The sequence below is a fragment of the Eublepharis macularius genome, chromosome 2 (assembly GCF_028583425.1).
Source record: "Eublepharis macularius isolate TG4126 chromosome 2, MPM_Emac_v1.0, whole genome shotgun sequence".
NCBI classification, from domain to species: Eukaryota; Metazoa; Chordata; class Lepidosauria; order Squamata; family Eublepharidae; genus Eublepharis; species Eublepharis macularius.
In genome coordinates this window covers 216,234,157-216,253,389 of record NC_072791.1, presented here as the reverse complement: position 1 = coordinate 216,253,389, position 19,233 = coordinate 216,234,157, and the positions used below count along the sequence as shown (strand labels likewise).

The window sequence follows — 19,233 nt, the reverse complement described above, 5'->3', positions numbered from 1 at the left end:
TTCTTGAGATGCTAGCTTCCTACATGCAAAGAAAACATGGATGAGATTCTTACCGAGACAATACATCTGCAGAAACTCACAACTGTCAATGATACTGAGAAGGAAGACTTTGAAAAATATGGATAAAATCTTTTGGGTGGAGGTTTATTAATATCACTTCTGCAGTCATTTAAAAATAATGGCCAGATAATGTGAACAGCTTACTAGAAAGGGCTCCAACTCTACCACATCACATGCTTTTCATAACATAACCCACTGTTTTCTAAGTATAAGATTGCAAGGTATATCCTTCTCTCTAGTATTTGTATATAAAAATGTAGCTGCAGATATAGCTCCCTGTCCAGTGAAACCTGCTTGATTATTTAAGGAACAGAAACAAGTTTCTTCAACACACACAAGCATATAAAGGGGCAGAAGAGAAGAGCCTTTTTAGGTAATACAATCACAATTCCTTTTCTTGTAACAATTTTCTGAGATATGCCACTGTGACTCTAAGCTTCTGCACAGGTATTCTTGAAACCTGTGGCAACTATTTACATAAACCGCTCTATATGAATCAAAACAAACTTCACAATGCAGAACTGTATCCTTCTAAACCAACTGACTTCAATGGACTTAGACAGGTGTTACTCAGTAAGATACCTATACACTTCTACCAACCTTTAAGCTTTCCAATGCATTCTTCTAATAAGGCAGCCTCACCCACTAAATATTGTTACACATCACTTTCTCCTGGAATATATGATGTTACCTTTCTTATCTACGCTCCATATTGTTGTCTGTTTGGCCTAGTAGTGGCTGTCCAATATCTTCAGCAGGTCCTTCAAGTCCTCCTATGCTTTTTAATAGAGATTCTTAGGGAGTGAGGTTGAGACCATCTGCATTTAAAATATGTACTCTACCACTGAGCTACAGCCTCTCCGATTTCTAAGCATCTCCGAAGAATCACTCTATGATACACGATTACCAAATTTCTCAGACTCTATATTGCTGCTGCTTTTGTTGGTGGGTTTTTTCACACTTTATTTTCTTTATTTAAATGGTAAACGGTACACATAAAAGGTATAAACAAAAAACAATAAACCTAAAATATTAAAAACACAGCATTCTAATGACACATACAGTAACAAACTAGACAGAAAACTAATACTAATAAAGGAAAGTACAGTTTAAAAAGACAGGGGAAGGAAATGACTAAAACTAAACTACAAATGGAGTTCCAATTTTTTCCGCAACAAATATATATAGTTTTCAAAGTCTCACTTATTCTGTGTTAAACATAAGAGCCCTCTTTTTTCTATTGTTCATGTTTCTTAATCCATAAATCCAGATATCATCAAGTCATTATTATCTATTTCATGTAAAATGTCTATAAACGGTTTTCGTTCAGCCACAAATGTAGTTAATGTCTTTTCTCGAATCAGTGAAGTAAGTTTTGCCATTGACGCAGACTCCAAAACTTTTATCCTCCGTTCCTCCATTGTAGGCAATGTTGGGAGTTTTCCATTTTTGTGTATACAATACTCTTGCTGCCAAAATCAAATATAGAAACAAAGTTCCAAAACTGCTTTTCAACTAGCTATTCGTCATTCCCAACAGAAAAGTCTCTGGTTTCAACTGGATTTTGATCTTCAAAATCCTCTGAATCGATGATTGTATCTGCAACCAGAAACTCTTTGCTTTCTTACATGCCCACCACATATGATAAAATGTCACACCTTATTGTTTAGTACATTTCCAACATACATTTGAGGCATCCTTGTACATTCTAGCCAATTTTTCAGGGGTCATATATCAACAATACATCATCTTATAGAAATTCTCCTTAACACTAGCGCTTAATGTAAATTTCAACCCCCTTGTCCCATATTTCCCCATTGCTCCATTAATGTCATGTCCACAATTTTTGCTCATTTAATCATACATTCTTTTACTTGTTCTTCTTCTGTCTCAAACATCAACAACAGTTTGTACATTTTAGCAATAGCATGTTCATCATTTGTACAAAGGGCAATTTCGAATTCAGTTTTAGATTGCTCAAAGTCACAGTATCTCTTATCTAGTTTAAATGTCTCCGATATTTGCATATAAGAAAACCATTAGCAAACATGCCCTTCTGCTACTAAGTGCACTCTTGAATTAATTTTAACTTGGCCTTGAGAGAATTCCAACAAGCCACGATATGTTAACGATTTAGTTGGACCTCAGAATGAGTTTAGACTAGCTCACAATGCTAGACACAACCGGGGGAAAAGGGTTCTTTGGTTAAGTTCAGAGCAAGAAAAAGAACAAGGAAATGGAAGGCTCACTACAGGGAAAGAAAACTGGAATTTTAGCAGGTGATAGAGGGCAGAATTGCTCAACTCCTACTCGGTCTTCTCTTGCAAGGGGAGCTGCACTCAACCCGGCAAAAACAGAACACATGATGAATGAAGGTAGTTGTATCCTAGGATAGGTATAAAAGTAGTACGTAAACACCTAACTTTTTAAAATAAAATTAAATCCTCAGGGCCAGATGAATTGATTCCTAAGTACTAAAGGAACTTGCCAATGTAATTTTGGACCCTATGTCTATAATCTTTGCAAATTCTTGGAGAATGGTGAGGTGCCAGAAGGTTGGAAACCAGCAAATGTTGTCCCCATCTTCAAGAAAGGGGAAAAGGGGAATCCAGGTAACTACTGATCTATCAGCTTGGCATCCATACTTTGAAAGGTTCTAGAATGAATCCTCCTTGAGCATTAAGAAAAGAAGGCGGTGATTACTAACAGCCAGCATGGGATCTTCAAGAACAAGTCATACCAGACAAAATTTATCTCCTTTTTTTATAGCATTACTACTTTGATGGATCAGGGAATGCTATGGACACAGTATATCCTGATTCCAGTAAAGCTTTTGATATGGTCCCACATGATATTCTTGTTGACAAGCTGATAAAATGTGGTTTGGATGTTGCTACTGTCAGATAGTTTTGTAATTGGTTAACAGATCATACACTCCAGTTGGTGCAGAATGCCACAGCCTGATTGGGTGGGGATTCTGGAGGTTTTCTGCCTTCCTCTGGGCTTTCAGCAGGACTCATTGAGTGGGTGGGGAGTAGCTGTGAATATCCTGTTTTGTGCAGCACATTAAACTAGATAACCCTTGAGATCCCTTTCAGCTCTATGATTCTAAGAAACAAGAAAAAAAGTAAACTAAGAAAAAAAGTCACCGAGCATCTAGGAAATTCTAACATCACAAAGTTCAAGTTTATTATTGTCTCTATGCCCAGTAAGCAATATCTCTGACATGTTGCATCAAAAACTATACTCCAGTAAATAGGAGGAATGATTACATTCAAACGCTGTTCTATTGTCTTCCCTGTTTGCACCTTTAATCTTTAAGACGGTGTGCGTGTTCCATCTTTGCTTATGATTGCTATTGCATTAGTTGATATGGGGGAGGTAGTGGGTGCTTTTAAGCAGACTTTGGGTCACCATCTTTATAACTGAGGAATGCAGAATGTGAGAAATTCCCAGGCACGGACTTGCAAATAGTAGCTTGCGATGGTGAGTAGCTGCAATTGTGCAGAGAAGCTTTAAGTGGAAGAGAACTAACTCCCTAAGATGTTAATATGATGCAAACAATTCACACAATAAAAACGGTAAGATATATTAATCAATATTTTTGTGGGTTAGTATTACTCTAGCTATATTTGTCAGACCACTCAGCCATTTTCTATGGAGAAGTCTCTTGAACTGGTACATGCACAGATTTTAAATTAAGTGAGGCAAAATGTTTGCTCTTAAAACAGTCGCACCTTTGCACAAGAACCACAATTCAAAAAACCACTCAGAAATTTTTGAGACTGACACTGGATATTTAGACTTGTTTCTTCAAACTCAAGTATTCCAAATATGTGGCAAACCACGGATGAAATGCAGTGGAGCTTTAAAGGGCATCTGTGATAAATCTTAGGGATTTACAGTTGGCAAACAGGCTTTTTTTTAGTAGCTCATGCATTTAAAGTAGGTCTCTGGAGACTGAGGCTGGTGACTACATCACACACTAAAGTCTACAATTCATAAAGTCAGCAAAGGCCTCAGTATATCCAATGAGAATTAAAAAGAGCCTCATTCAATTCCATTTTAAAATGCCATCTATAAAGCTGTTTATTACAGCCCTGTCCATCAGAAAACAAGTATGAAGGAAAGTTTATCATCTAGCAACACAACATGAATAAATTGTGTTACACTGGCACATTATACCACGTCCCCTATTAATGTTTTCTAAATTCAGAGGCAATTTCCTTCCCTAGACCAACTAAATGCCACAGATCTTCCATTAGTTAAAGACCAAAAGATTTGGTTCACATAATCAGACAAGGTGTCACGACCCTCTGACCTCTCATGACTCCCAACTCAAGAGTCTTGTGGGGGGAGCCCAAGGAGCCCAGGTGGGCGGCTGAGGAGGACCAGCAGGATAAGGGAGGACCAACACTGCAGAGGCACCTGCTGAGGATGAACCAGCAGCACCAGAAGCTACCCTGCCAAAGAAACTATGCCACCAGCCCTGCAGGCAGCTGCTAGGCCTCCAGGCAGGACTCAAACCCAGGCCTTTATCCCCCCCAGTACCCTCTCCTACGCGGCAAGAATGGAAGCAGCTGAGGTGGCACAAAGGAGGCAAAGTGCCAGACTGGTGGCACACAACCTCTCTCTAGATCCAGAGCAGAGTGCTGAGAGCAGAACTTCCTCGCAGGATCCTGGCCAGAGCATAGTGCAGCCTCAAGAGCTTCAACGTCTGTCAGCAAGCACAGCTGAGCCTGATCAACACCCAGTCTATTTAAGCTGAAGTTTGGGAAGGCTGCCTTGCTGGATCAACTGGCCCACTAGGGGAAATCCCCTGTCCTCTAAGCTCCATATTCAAGCTCCTTACGACGCGCCCAGGTCTAACGAGCCAAGCCTCAGGCCCTACTCCAGGAGAAACTTGACCAGGCTGCCCAAAGAGCACAAGGCACGAAGAAACAAAACACAAAAGACACATTATGTGACCTCAGATAATGATAACAACAACAGCACTTATATACCACTCTTCTAGATAGACTAGTGCCTCGGTCAGAGCAGGGAACAAAGCCAGTGTTATTATTATCCCAACAATACAGCTGGAGAGCTGGCTGGGAGGAGGGGCCTACCCAAGGCCACTTGTTGAGTTATTGTTGTGACCCGCCCTAAATAAATAAATAAATAAACAAATAAACGCTGTTGAACCAGCAGAGTGCTGATTTGGAGCCCAACCACTTAACCACTATGCTCGGTCACACTGAACTACAACCCAGCTGTGTGGAATGACAAAAGTTGCCCCAGTGTGAATAGTAGCTTATGCCTAACTTCAACAGGGACAATTCCACGTCTAAAACCATGGGCCAGGTCCAATAATCTACAAAGCATTTCCCTGGAAACTGCCATACGGCTTTCTTTCAGTCAATTAGATGCTTGCCTCTAGAATAAACCCACCGGGCTTCGTACAGGAAAATAGGTATAAGGGTTGATGTTCAATTTCTGATACAGCATCACAAAAGCATCCATAACAAGCAAATGTGAAAAACTTCCATTTCATACCAGTACAAGGACCTTTATGCTGGGTAGAAGCAGTCACTACAGCAGTGTTGAACCGAGTTTATACATGCATCGCAGATCTCTCAAAGCACAAGTCAACATATGCTATATCTGAAACAGCAATGTACATTATTTCTGATGAAGCTGCCGCTGAAATCCAACAAAGTATCCTCTCGAAATGGGTAGCAGCAGTCAGTAAATTCCTTGTTTCTTCCTGTTATAAATGAAAGAAACTAGTGTGAACTAATGTATCATCTTAAGTGACCTGTGGATCACATTTGAGAACTGCGACAGCGCAGTGGTTAAGTGGCTGGACTGCAAACCAGCACTCCACTAGCTTGACTCCCACTTCTGCCATATCTGCAGGTGGTCTTGGGTAAGGTACTCATCTTAACCCCAGCTCCCCAGCTGTATTGTGGAGATATAATTAATACTGACTTTATTCAGTCTTACTGATCTGTCCAGAAGGGTGGTATATAAGCACACTTCTGTTCTTGTTGTTATTATAATTTTAGGCTGCAAACCTAAATAGTCCAGAGCAGACCAATACAAGTCAGTGGTCCTCAACACTTCCACATCTGGGATTCACTAAGCCTCGAGTACGTAACAGGAAATCATACATCAGAGTCATGACCTCAACAGTAACAAAACAAGGACTCTGAGTAGCAGACCCAGAGAACCAGGGGCATAAAAAACAAGCTGAGCACCAGGACGTGCACCACAGACGGAAACAAGCCAAAGGTCAAAGCCATGAAAGAATTCTCTCCTTCCAGGAGTTCTCTCTCCTGTGTTCCCATCCACTATTCCTACCACCGTTCCAAATCCATTGGGAAGCAGTGAAATGGTTGAAATGGGTGTGCTTAAATCCATCAATTAAAGGGGATCAAGCTAAGTTTTATTCCACAACTGCTTACAAGAGAGAAACTTAACAAAGCATCTCTCTCCTGGCGAACACAGTCGATCTAAAAAAGTCGCCACAAGCTTCAGTTGTAGAAAGTGAGAAAGAATACATCAGTGATTCCTAGATACTTTTTTTTATTATTAGAAGAGTTAGTATAAATGAAGGTATTTGGCCAGCTCTCTACTTTGGCATACAATACTGACAAATTAGAGATTATGCAAAAATAATAATAAACACTGTAGACAAAGTATGTCAATTTATCAGAGTGCAAATGTTTTTTAAAAGTAATGGAACAGCAGCAAAGACTCAGAGCTACTTGAGCTAGGAACTGGGAAAAAATACTATTTTAGGCCAAGAATGCTAATGATAAGTACATATGAAATTGGTATGAACCTGGGTGGAATATTAATGCAACCATTTTTGTTCCTTTAATTTCAACAAGAGTTGAATAGATATGCTCTCTAATGAAAATCACTGGGAATTCAAAAATGTGTATTACAAAAGGGCGTATCCGGATCATTTGCTATTACTTTCTCTTTTCTACATACAAATTTTAAAAATTAAGTAATTCTCCCAACCATAACAGCCCATATTGCCTGGAAAGCTCCCCTCTTGTTGATTTAAAGAACCTACAAAACAATATGCATTCACTGGTAGGAAAGGCACATATCTTCCTCCTGCAGGAAATCTGTTGTTTGAGAAGCAAAAACAGTATTCCGAAAACAGCAAGCTTCCTCTTGCTTTGAGACATTTTCCTGTCTCAAGAAGAGCTATGCGATAGCACGAAAAACAGCAGACTGCACTGTTCGGAACCCCACAAACGCCATCCTTTCTGTTCTCTCTATCAGACTGCATCTGCAAGTCCTGCTGCTTCGAACAGTAATCCACCAGTTACCACAGTGATGAATACTGCCTATAAAGCAAGAAACAAAATTCCAAGCATCCTTAATTTCAAATTAACACCAACTGAATTCCAAAACTAGTAGAAAGGGAAGTGTGCAAAAGCCAGCTGTCTAGCATGCACCTTGCCCTCTGCTCCTCAGCACTTCATGGACTATCTGCACTGGGAGGCAAAAAGAAGCCGTTTAGAATGATGTTATTAACTGAATACAGCTCCAAAATATAAAACAGAACATTTAAAATCATGCTTCAAAGTTTGAAAAAAAAAACCTTAAAATCGCACATTCATTTTTGCTATTCCAGAAAAGAAAAAGAAGCTCTGAATCTGAACAGAAAAAAAATAAGAAAGTACAACATTCAAATGGAGTTTGGGGTACACTCTATAACAACACACATGCCCTGAAAGCTGTTTTGACAAGCTAAGCTAATTTTTTTAAATGTACACTGCTGTTCAATAGAAGCAGCCTAGCCAATGAACCTACTGTGTGATGCAGTGTGAACTTGAAAAGGGGAGCAAAGATATACTTTTCCTATTCTGATTAGTGATATCTATCTATGTTAGTAATTTGTGGGATCAATATGATCTTTTTTAAAAAATCCAACCCTTCTCCACCTTTTGTAAAGTTTCCATACTCTCCTGGATGTAATTCTTACATCCCAAAGACTATCCTAAAAGTGGCTATTCAAAAGTCTACGTAGAACTATTTCCAAACAAATAATCCTGAGCACTATTAGGGCACCTTCAACTTTCCATTCGCATGTGCTTATTTACCTTATTACATAATTTTACTCAGCGACAGTCTGACCTCAATCTTGCATCCCTTATTTTAAAAAATCACAAATATACTTGTGATTTGTGGATGCAATTTAGAGGAAGATTACATGCTCATGATCTCCTAGCCATGATGGTGTTAAGAGACGCATGCCAAGAGATTCTAACAGTGCCATCCTAAGAAGAGTTACTCTAGTCTAAAGTATGGGCTTAGACTGGAGTGCCTCTGCTTCAGATTGCACTGTGAGACTCTTTCTTAGTGTGGCAGGCTACTCAGCAGTGACACGCCTGGCAGGGCAGGAAACGCCCTTGGGCCTAGCAGCAGGCTGGGATCAGGGGAGGAGGATGCAGCCGGAGCAGCTTTGGCAGCCTGCCACAGGGAGAAGGCGTGGAGGAGGTGAGCAGGACTGGAAAAGGGAGCAATAGCTCTCCAGCCCCAGGTGGTTTAAGGTAGGACACGCCTGTGGAGAGCAGCAGTTGGCTAAGAAGCAGGGAACAGAGAAGAGGAAGGTGAGGATTAAAAAGGAAGGGGAGATGAGAGGAGGCTGGCTGGAAGGAGAGGGCATGGGAGCTGAACCAGAAGCCAGTGGGATGGGGGAGGAAGCAGCACTGTGGCTCTTCTCCCATGTAATGCACCGTAACCCTGAGGTGGGTGAAATTAACCATACCTTCAGGTGTGTGAACTCATCAACAAAACAACCTGAGGAAGAAAACAGTGACTGGACGGGTGCTTTCAATACCTTGTGGACTCCGAGTATAACACGCCCCTATCCCCAGACGGAACAACTGCCTTGCTAGAGGAAACCACGGTCCGGTTAAATCCAACACCATTTGTAATAACCCTAACAACCAAAGGCATTGGAAGGAGAGGACAAGGGAGTCGAACTAGAAGTCAGCTAGGAGGAGAAGCGGGTTGGGGGAGGAAGCAGCACCGTGGCTCTCCTCCTATATAATGCAGTGTAGTTCCACTAGAAATTGGCCAGTTGCTATAAGATCTGCCCACTCCGTTTTTGATTACTGTATCTGCATCTTGTCCCTAGACACTGGACAATTACATAGCTAGATAAATCAAAGACACCAACCTTGTGAATATTTACATCTTGCTATGAAATGTTCAAAGACAAAATAAACAGACTGATCTTCAATTTTAGAGATTACAAGTGAGGACCCACAACATCTTGGGGTGGTGGTCTCATTTCCACCTTTTCCGCCATGTTTTCTTTCCCTTCCCTTCCCCTCTCCCCCTTTCCCTGCTTCCTTCTCTCCTTTCCATCAACCTCTGTCTGCCCCCATCTTCACCTTTCACTCCCCCCCCCGTTTACATCATTCTCCTTTCCTTCATATTATCCTCACAAGAACCCTGAGAGGTAGGTTAGGGTGAGAGCCCTGAGAAGATCAGTCATCCCGTGAGCTTCTACAGCAGCGTAGTGATTTGAACCTAGGACTCCCACATCCAATAGCAAATGGGTGACAAATGTAAATGATGGGATATCAAGCCCTCCAGTGGTTGCTTCTGGGCCTGGTCCCAATGAGTCCTCCCTCAAAGGCCAACCCTGGAAAGGGAACCTACCCCTTCCCCTTGCCTTTTACTGGCAGAAATAAAGCCTGGTGTACTGCTTGCACTAGTACGGTTGCCTAGCAACAGCCACTGGGGTCATCTGGTTAAAGCTACAGGCACTCCTTTTATCATTTTGTGTTTTTTTAAAGCCCAATGTATTTTTTTTAAGATTTAAGATGACCCCCCCCCCAAACCTAGGACATTTGTCAGGTGTGTAGGAAGATCTGTCTCATTCATTCATGGCTGCAATCACCAGGTTTGTATCCTCAGATAAGGGCTACTTGGCTATTATAATACAAGTTTTCTCAGTAACAAAAGATTATGGGTAGGAGCCAGACTAAACTGGCAATTTGCATTGTTTTGCCCTTCCCTCTACAACCCCCCCTCATCATTCCTCTGGGCCCCCTATCCCCAAGAGGAGAATTTTATGGAGATTAGTGGACTGCAGCCAGGGTTAGGGGGAACTAAAGGTCTATTCTGTAATAGGGAAAACTAGGAAAACTAAAGCCCAATGACTTTGCTCCTCGATATGTTCCAATTAAATCTATGAATCTATCAAATTAATTTCATAAACATTAAGACAAGCTTTAGCATATTAAAAAAAAGCGTTAACTACTCTAGGCTGGCAATTTTTAAACACGAGAGCTTCTTCACGTATCACAGATGCAGCAAATAAAATCACAACCAGAAAAATAAACATTACCGGCTTTTTCTTTTTCAACTCAGCCTCAAGCAGTCTGAGGTTGAAAACACATGGGTTTTTTTAAACCACCTGGTGAGCAGTCAGATGTGCACTCTGACCACGACTGGAAGTAACCTGCCAAGAGGCTTTCCCTTTCGGTTTCCTCCACAAAAATTATCTCCCCCTTTTGCTCTTAATAATTCAATAACAGCTGCTAGTTAGTCTTTCCACATGAGCAAGGATGGCATCTACCACCTTTCCAAACAAGTTCTTCTTCAATGATCATGGCAGGATATTATAATTTTTAGATGACAGGTACCTATAGGAACCAGGGGGCTGGCTCTACGTCTTGACAACCATGAGCTGTTAAGTAGGGTTGCCAGGTTCAGCTTGGGAAACTCCTGGGGATTTGGGGGGGGTGGAGCCTGGAAAGGGTGGAATTTGGGGAGGGGTATAATTAGGGTTGCCAGCCTCCAGGTAGTGGCTGGAGATCTCCTGGAATTACAACTGGTCTCCAGGCCACAGAGATCAGTTCACCTGGAGAAAATGGCTACTTTGGGGGGTGGGTTCTACGGAATTATGCCATGCCAAGGTCCTTTCCCTCCCCAAACCATACTTTCTCCACTCAGATCTCCAGGAATTTCCCAACTTGGAGCCGGCAACCCTAGGTATAATGCCACAGAATCTACCCTCCAAAGCAGCCATTTTCTCCAGAGGAGCTGCGGCCTGGAGATCAGCTGTAATTCCGGGAGGCCTCCAGCCACCACTTGGACGCTGGCAACTGTTAAGGGGAGGAAGGCCCGGGTGCAGGAGCCCTGTGAGGCGCCCGCCTCCCCTCCACCTCCAATGACCGCTCTCAGGGACGAGGCGAGAGGGGCTCCCACCCCAGTTGGCGGCCGCCCTCGCCCCCTCTTGAAAGGGATTGGGGGGGAGGCTCTTCCCCGACCCCGCCACCTCCCACCGCGGGCGCCTCCGGCCCAAGCCCTGCTGGCCGCCCGCCCGCCAGCCCGACCGAGGGGAGAGACGACGCAACGGGGGGACGGCGGAGGGGGGGCGCCGCGTTGGAAGCCTCCCAGCGAAGCGGGCCCCGCCGCGGAGAGAAGGGAGGGGAGGCCTGGGGAGGCGGCCCGCGGCCCCCCGCCCGGCCCCCTCCCGCGCACCTTCTTGATGTTGTAGAGGCGGGTGAGCATGCCGAGGCCGCGGTCGTGGAGGATGGTCAGCTTCTCGGCCAGCTTCTGCTGACTGGGCTGCAGCACCGAGCGCGACATGCTGAGGGAGGGAGGAGCGGGCGAGCGAGGGGAGGAGAGGGGGACCGCGGCGGCCGCTCGCCGAGCCCTTCCCGCCGGCGCCCTGGGCCGCGCTCACAAGGCCTCCATCGCCGCCGCCGCCGCCGCCTCAGCCTGCCAATCTCGGCGCTCCTCGGGCGTGGCGGCCGCGGAGGCGTTCTCCCGCAGGGAGGCCGGGCTCCGCCGCAGCGCGTCACGCCTCTCTCGGCTGCCCCCTCGAGGCCGGAACGGGACGCGGCGGAGCGAGCGAAGCGGAGCGCGGGCGGGGAGGCCGGCCGCGCCGGTTGGCCCTCCTGAGGCGAGCGCCGGAGCCGAGCGGGGAGGGCGCCTGGCCCGCGCCGCCTGCCAGGCCTGTGTGGCGAGGCCGCCCTGCTCTGGCCCTCAGGCGGGAACGAGGCGGCCCCTTTGTGCAGGGGTGGGGGACGAGCCCTAGGGTTGCCAGCCTCCAGGTAGTGGCTGGAGATCTCCCGGAATTACAACTGGTCTCCAGGCCACAGAGATCAGTTCACCTGGAGAAAATGGCCACTTTGGGGGGTGGACTCTATGGAATTATTCCATGCCAAGGTCCTTTCGCTCCCCAAACCCCACTTTCTCCAGGGTTCAGCCCCCAGATCTCCAGGAATTTCCCAACTTGGAGCTGGCAACCCTAATCCAGAATCCAGTCTTGTTCGGAGAAAAAGCAAGCTGCAGCTTGTTCTGGTTCAGACAGAGTGGGATCCAGAGTGGTAGATAATGGAGGGGGGATGATTTTCTTCTGCCCCCGCCCTTCTGCTGCAGGCCTCTGACTCGCCCCTCATGCTGATCCTATGGGAGGGGCCCTCCGTCCCCCAGCAGCAGCCCTTCGCTGAGCATTTCAATCTCCAGAGGAGTTAGCCATGCTAGTCTGTAGTTGCAAAATAGTGGAGTCCAGTAGCCCTTTTAAGACTAACCAACTTTATTGTAGCGCAAACTTTCAGGAACTACAGCTCTCTTCGTCAGATGCTGACGAAGAGAGCTGTGGTTCCCGAAAGCTTATGCTACAATAAAGTTGGTTAGTCTTAAAGGTGCTATGGGACTCTTTGCTACATTTCAATCTTGAGAGGGACAGGAGAAGTGAGGAAGTCCCACTGGTAGAAATCTCTTCCAGCAGTGGAAATTACTGTTGGATCCAAACCGGAGATGATATTAAAAGCCCAAATATTTGATTAGTATTATGCCTGAGGAGAGGAGAGTGGCAAAAGGAGTGGGAAGGAATATGCCAGTCTGAGGATCCCCCATGCTCCTTCCTGTAATGAAAAAACGTGGTCTGTCTTTTCATCTGTGCACATGACTGGAAAGCTTGTCTGCCTCTCCTTTTTATGCTGCCTGTTCTCCAAGGACCCCAAGTGGTGACCTTGGGTCAGTCACAGCTTCTAGGAGCTCTCTCCGCCCCACTCACAGGGTGATTGTTGTGGGGATAATAATAACATACTTTATAAACTGGTCTGCAGGGAAGAAAGCGAGGGATGGGGGCCCGTTCCCACCCCTGCACAAAGAGGCCGCCTTGTTCCCACCCCGTGCCCGCCTGAAGCCCAGTGGGTGTTAAGTCATCCTGAAGGGTGGTATGTAAATCAAATATTATTATTATTGATCTTTACAACAACCCCATGAAGTAGGTTAGGTTGATAGAGAGTGAATGCCTCAAGTTCACCCTGTGAATTTAATGGCACCGGGCTGGGGGGGGCATTTGAGCCCCGGTCATCCAAGTGTTGCACAGCAATCCTAAGCAGAGTCACACCCGTCTAAGCTCCCTAAAGTCAATGGACCTAGCAGGGCGTCCTTCTCACGAAGATGGATTTATTTACGTCCTTTATAATCTGCCTTTTGTCACTGAGACTTTATTTATTTTTTATCGTATTATATTCCGCTCTCCCCACGAGCAGGCTCAGGGCGGATAACAGCATTAAGATTGTTTAAAACATTTCATGTAAAACATTTTAAAGCATCATACAAAAATATAAAAAATAGCGGGCACTCTTTTTCCTGATGGCGGCAATACAATCAATAACAAATAATACAACAGTACAATTGAATATAGCAGCAGCTTAACAACAGTGGTGGGCAGCTCTCATAGGGAGGGTGGTAGATGTATCCTCCAGCCAGCGGAGGCCCAGCCTCAGCCATAAGCCTGGCGGAACATAAGCCATAAGCCTGGCAGGTCTTGCAGGCCCGGCAGAAAGATAATAGATCCTGCCGGGACCTGGTCTCAGTAGACAGAGCGTTCCACCAGGTAGGAGCCAGGACTGAGAAAGCTCTGGCTCTAGTCGAGGCCAGGCGGGCCTCCTTGGAGCCAGGGACTGATAACAATTTCCTCCCGATCAGAGGGTCCTCTGGGGAATGTACGGTGGATTGCACAGTGTAAGTCAATGTGATCAATGGCTAGGACATCCAGTGAACAGTGCTATAGGGTTTTGACAACAGAAATCTGAAAACAAGTAGAAATCTGGTACAGAGTGAAAACAAGGCTGAAACAAAGCCTAGCACTTGAACATGACATGTTAGATGGTGCAGACATTGACTATTAGCATACTCAGGGCTCATTTCGAGGGGGAATGCACAGGGACGCAGTTTTGGCCGTTCCCCAAAGAGGTTACATGTCAGGTGGCCCCACCCACCTGACTCTCAGCCATTTTGGGCCCATTTCAGCCTGGATTGGGGCCGAAACAGCCCTGATCGGGCCTCTGACAGGTGGTGGATCACTCTCCCACTCAGCAGCAGCCCAATCCTGACCATTTTGGGCCCCTATTTTGGGCCCAATTTCGTCCCTGAATGGCCAGGATTGGGTCCAAAACAGCCAGGGTAGGTGATGTCAGCGGGTGTGGCATATGCAAATCAGTTATGCCAATGACACTTCCAGTGATGTCAAGGGGCATGGCATATGCTAATGAGTTATGCTAATGAGTTCCTCCAGCTTTTTCTACGAAATGACCCCTGAGCATACTTACCGAAAGAGACAGTACGCAGTAGCATAGGCAATAATCCCTATACCTTTACTAAAACATCTTTCTGAACCATTTTCTTACAATATGGTCCTTTTACCTGTGTCAAAAAGCACTCAATCATTTTGTTTTGCACAGTTTGTGGAAAACCCAGAGAGAGGGAGCTTTCCCTACGGTAGGGGCAGCAACAGGGAATGCATGAGTACAGGCAGTTTTTGATTTCGCCTGTATGCAGGATAGTTCTGTGCAGGAGAGCGAAACTGCTGTGGTGGAGCATAGGTAGAGAGGCAGCTGTGCATATGCAACGAAGGGCTTTGTATGTGATAGCAAAAACCTTGAATTGACCCCAGTATTGACGGGCAGCCAGTGGAGTGACTGCAGAATGGGAATGATAGACATGCTCCACTTGAGAGTAAAGGAGCTGCGGCATTCTGCACCAACTGGAGTCTCTGGCTTAACTTTGAAGGGAGATCTAGGAAGCGTGCATTACAGCGGTTTGGTCACGATGTTACTGTGGCATGGATCCAGGGGGGCAGATCAGTTGCGTAAAGGGAGAGGGACATCTGGGCTAGACGGAGTTGGAAGAAGGCATTTTCTGCAGCTGGGTTAACTTGCTTATCTAGTAGCAGTACTGGATCCAGTAAAACCGTAGGCTCTTAACCTAGTTAGGGTCAACTCAACCCCATTAACAGTTGGAAACGCAGTGCCCTTCAAGATCTCCACCTTCCCAACCAACATCACTTCTGTCTTCTCTGATTTTAGTTTCAATTTGTTTGATTTCAGCCGTTTGACCACACCTGTCAGGCAGTAACTCAAGATTTGTACTACATCACCAGGGGATTTGGATGGAGAGCTATAGCTGTGTGTCATCAGCATACTCATGACATCCAATTCCAAATACACAAATGATTTCTCCTAAAGGCTTTACATAAAGGTTGAATAACATGGAAGATAGGACTGCACCCTGTGGAACCTCATGTTAATTCCTGCACTAAAGATAGCTGGTCTCCAATAGCAACCCTTTCAGTCCATTCCATGAGAAATGATCTAAACCAGTCTAAGGAACATCCCCACATACTTCCTTCTGCCTCCAAATGCTTCAACAGGATGGCATGATATACCGTAACAAAATCTGCAGATAGATCCAGGAGCTACAAAGTCGCTTGGCCTTCCTTTACAATCACACAGAGGTCATCAGCTAAAGCCAGCCACTAGAGCTGTTTCCAGCCCTCAGTCTGGACTGAAGCCAGACTGAGCAGGGTCCGGAGCTCAAGACTCAGGGCTCATTTTGAGGGGGAACGCACAGGAACGCAGTTCCGGCAGTTCCCCAAAGAGGTCACATGTCAGGTGGACCCGCCCACCTGACTCCCGGCCATTTTAGGCCTGTTTTGGCCTGGATTGGGACCAAAACGTCCCGAATCGGGCCTCTGACGGGTGGTGGATCACTCTCCTGCTCATCAGTGGCCTGATCCTGACCATTTTGGGCCCCTTTTCAGCCCCTTTTTGCCATTTTGGGCCCAATTTCATCCCTGAATGGCCAGGATTGGGTCTAAAACAGCCAGAATAGGTGCTGTCAGGGGGAGTGGCATATGCAAATCAGTTATACTAATGACACACTTCCAGTGATGGGAAGAGGTGGTGCATATGCTAATGAGTTATGCTAATGAGTTCCTCCAGCTCTTTTTCGATGAAATGACCCCTGACAAAACTGATCCAAGAAGACCTAGAGTTGGTCAGCTACTGCTATCTCGATCGCTTGTCTTAGAAAGGGCAGATTAGAGACTGGGCGATAACTGGTCACATCGTTTTTGTCTAGGAATGATTTTTAAAGTAGTGGGTGGATAACTGTCTCTGAATGGCTGGAGGAAGGTGCCCTGAGGTAGTGACTGATTAATGATAGGCATTATGTGGACCTTAACATGATTGCCAAGATGGGCAAGGATCTAGTGCACAAGTAGTGTTCTTTACGGATCCTAGGTCCTTATCAGTCTTGTTAAGAACTTCAAGGAACTTCACATTCCAAGGTCCCACCACAGCCTCAACAGAGCATGTGCTAGGAATCCAAAAATCCCATAGAGTCGAGAAGGAATTTGGAATCCAGAAATATCCACGAGCCTTTGTGGGAAGATCATTTGAAGTGAGCAGCCTTCCTCCCTTTTTGGTCTGTCAGGGCTATATTAACCTTTGCTTTCAGTAGGTAATGGCCAGACCATGGTTCTAGCCATATCTCCAGTCTTGAAACAAGATGTCCCTTCACAGTCACAGTGCAAAAGATGAAGTCCAAGGTTTGTCCTCTCATGTTTTGGGTCTGTCATGATTTGAGAGAGGCCTAGGACAGCCAAAGAGCCTATAAAATCTCGGGTTGGCCTTCTGATGAGCATTCAGCATGAATGTTGAAATCACTCCAATCGGACTAGGTGTCTCCAGAATGCTCTGTCTAATGAGACCAGGGCCTGGCAGGAATTGTTATCTTTCTGCCGGGCCTGTAAGACAGAGCTGTTCCGTCAGGCGTACGGTTGATGCTGGGCAGGGCCCCCACCGGCCGAATTTGAATAGAGCGGGGCCCTCCCTATCAGAGCATCCATCTCAAAGAAACTTCTTTTAAAAATATCTTTTCGTGATGGTTGCATGTTGGACTGAGTCAAACTGGTTTGTGCTGCTATGTTTTAAATATATTGTATTTATAGTGGTTTTAAATTGTGGAATGTAATTTTTAAAGTTTTATGAATGTAATCCGTCCTGAGCCTGCTAGTGTGAGGAGGGCAGGATAGAAATGGAAGATTAATTAATCGATTGATTGATTAATAAGTTCAAGAGCGTCTCTGCAAATTCAGAAAGTGTGCTTTCTGTGGAATTTAGCAGCTGCTAAATAAGCAGAATGCCCAATCTATCCTTAGCTCCCGGTGTAAGGAACGTACAGTCAGTACCAGCTGTAATTTGTACTGAGAGTCTGTGGAAGGTGAAAGACTCCAGTAAAATAATAGCAACTCCCCCTCCCCGGCCACCCATGTGAAATTGGTGGAGGAACACATAACCGGCTGGAATTAATTTGAATAGATGCATGACGTTTTCTTTCAACCACATCTCTTTGTATGCAATTCAGGTCAATTTCTTCCTGTAACATCTCATAGAGGTATGCAGTTTTGTGCTTCACCAATCCAGTATTGCATAGGATTAGAGAAGAGGGGGGAAAACAGAGGCCCTTGCATCACCATCTATAGAAGTCAGATAGGTAGTGAGCATCCTTGCCAGATACTGGCCACCTTTGATAAATCCTAACCCCCATATCTACCAGTTCCCATCTGCACTGGAATAGTACATTCACTGTGCATTGTGATCCAAGTAATGATTGCCTCCACAGCCACTAAGACATCACACAAATAACTCACATTCAATAGCCAAGTGATCATACAGCACTCCATAGCACAGTTGTGATGTATTGATGTTAGCATTCTCCTACAGGTTTTATTTTATGCCAGCTGCTCCTGGTCTCGAGGTATGTGACTAGTGTTGCGCTCCCTCTGCTACAGTGCAGGGGGTCTTCTTTCCAGTTAGTCCAACGCTTTGAGCACTAACCAGGGCTTTTTTTCAGTGGGAACGTGGTGGAACGGAGTTCCGGAACCTCTTGAAAATGGTCACATGGCTGGTGGCCCCGTCCCCTGATCTCCAGACAGAGGGGAGTTTAGATTGCCCTCGATGGCAATCTAAACTCCCCTCTGTCTGGAGATCAGGGGGCGGGGCCACCAGCCATGTGACCATTTTCACCAAAGGCAATTTAAAAACTCCCCCTTGCTCCAGCTGACTCAAAATGATGTCATTGGTCCTGGGAGCATGCGCGCACTTTGCACGTGCACATGTGGTACCAGGGGCACCACCTCCCGCCAAGAGTTGCCCCCTGTACTGGCAACCCACTGAGTTCCACCACCTCTTTTCCCAGAAAAAAAGCCCGGGCACTAACAGTGCATTCCTAAACAGTTACACTTTTCTGTAACTGTTCTTAGGATCTTACTGTAAACTTTCAGTCTATCCATCCTAAAACATAAACGTAGGTACCTCCAAAGAGGTACTTAAGTTATGCAATTCCCCCCCCCCCCCAGTTTTAAAACAGCTAACCATACAATATTACAACCCACTTCTGAAACTGGCACCGAGTCTCGAAAGCTGTTTGCCATGTGAAATCAGGGTCGAGGGCGAAGGGCAAATGTTTTCAAAAGGCTAACGTTGCATCCACACATGTAATATTTATAAAGGAATAAGTTCCAGCACGTCCACTTACCTCTGCATAAACATGCTCAGAATTGTGCTGCACAATCTTCTTGAGCCCATGAGGAGGAAGGTTATACATACCACCTGTCAAAATCATGATGTGACAGCAGGCTGGAGTTCCCTGTTTTTGGGGTGCCCTTATCTTGGAGGTGCTCCCCTTCCCCAATGCCCCTTATCCAGGGGTCATTTCGTAGAAAAAGAGCTAGAGGAACTCATTAGCATAACTGACTTGCATGTGTCACACCCCCTGACATCACCTATCCTGGCTGTTTTGGACCCAATGCTGGCCATTCAGGGCCGAAATTGGACCCAAAATGGC

At 45.4% G+C, this 19,233-nt stretch overlaps 1 protein-coding gene across 2 annotated transcripts in view; it reads right to left on the bottom strand.

Moving 5' to 3' along the window:
* Nucleotides 1–11,814, bottom strand: part of NCKAP1 (NCK associated protein 1) — an 87,818-nt gene extending 76,004 nt beyond the window's left edge. For both annotated transcript variants that reach the window (XM_054970565.1, XM_054970566.1), the window contains exon 1: nt 11,566–11,814. In XM_054970565.1, the coding sequence (XP_054826540.1) occupies nt 11,566–11,673 (108 nt within the window). In that variant the 5' untranslated portion in view covers nt 11,674–11,814. The remainder of the gene's footprint in view (nt 1–11,565) is intronic.
* Between the last annotated feature and the right edge of the window lie 7,419 nt (nt 11,815–19,233).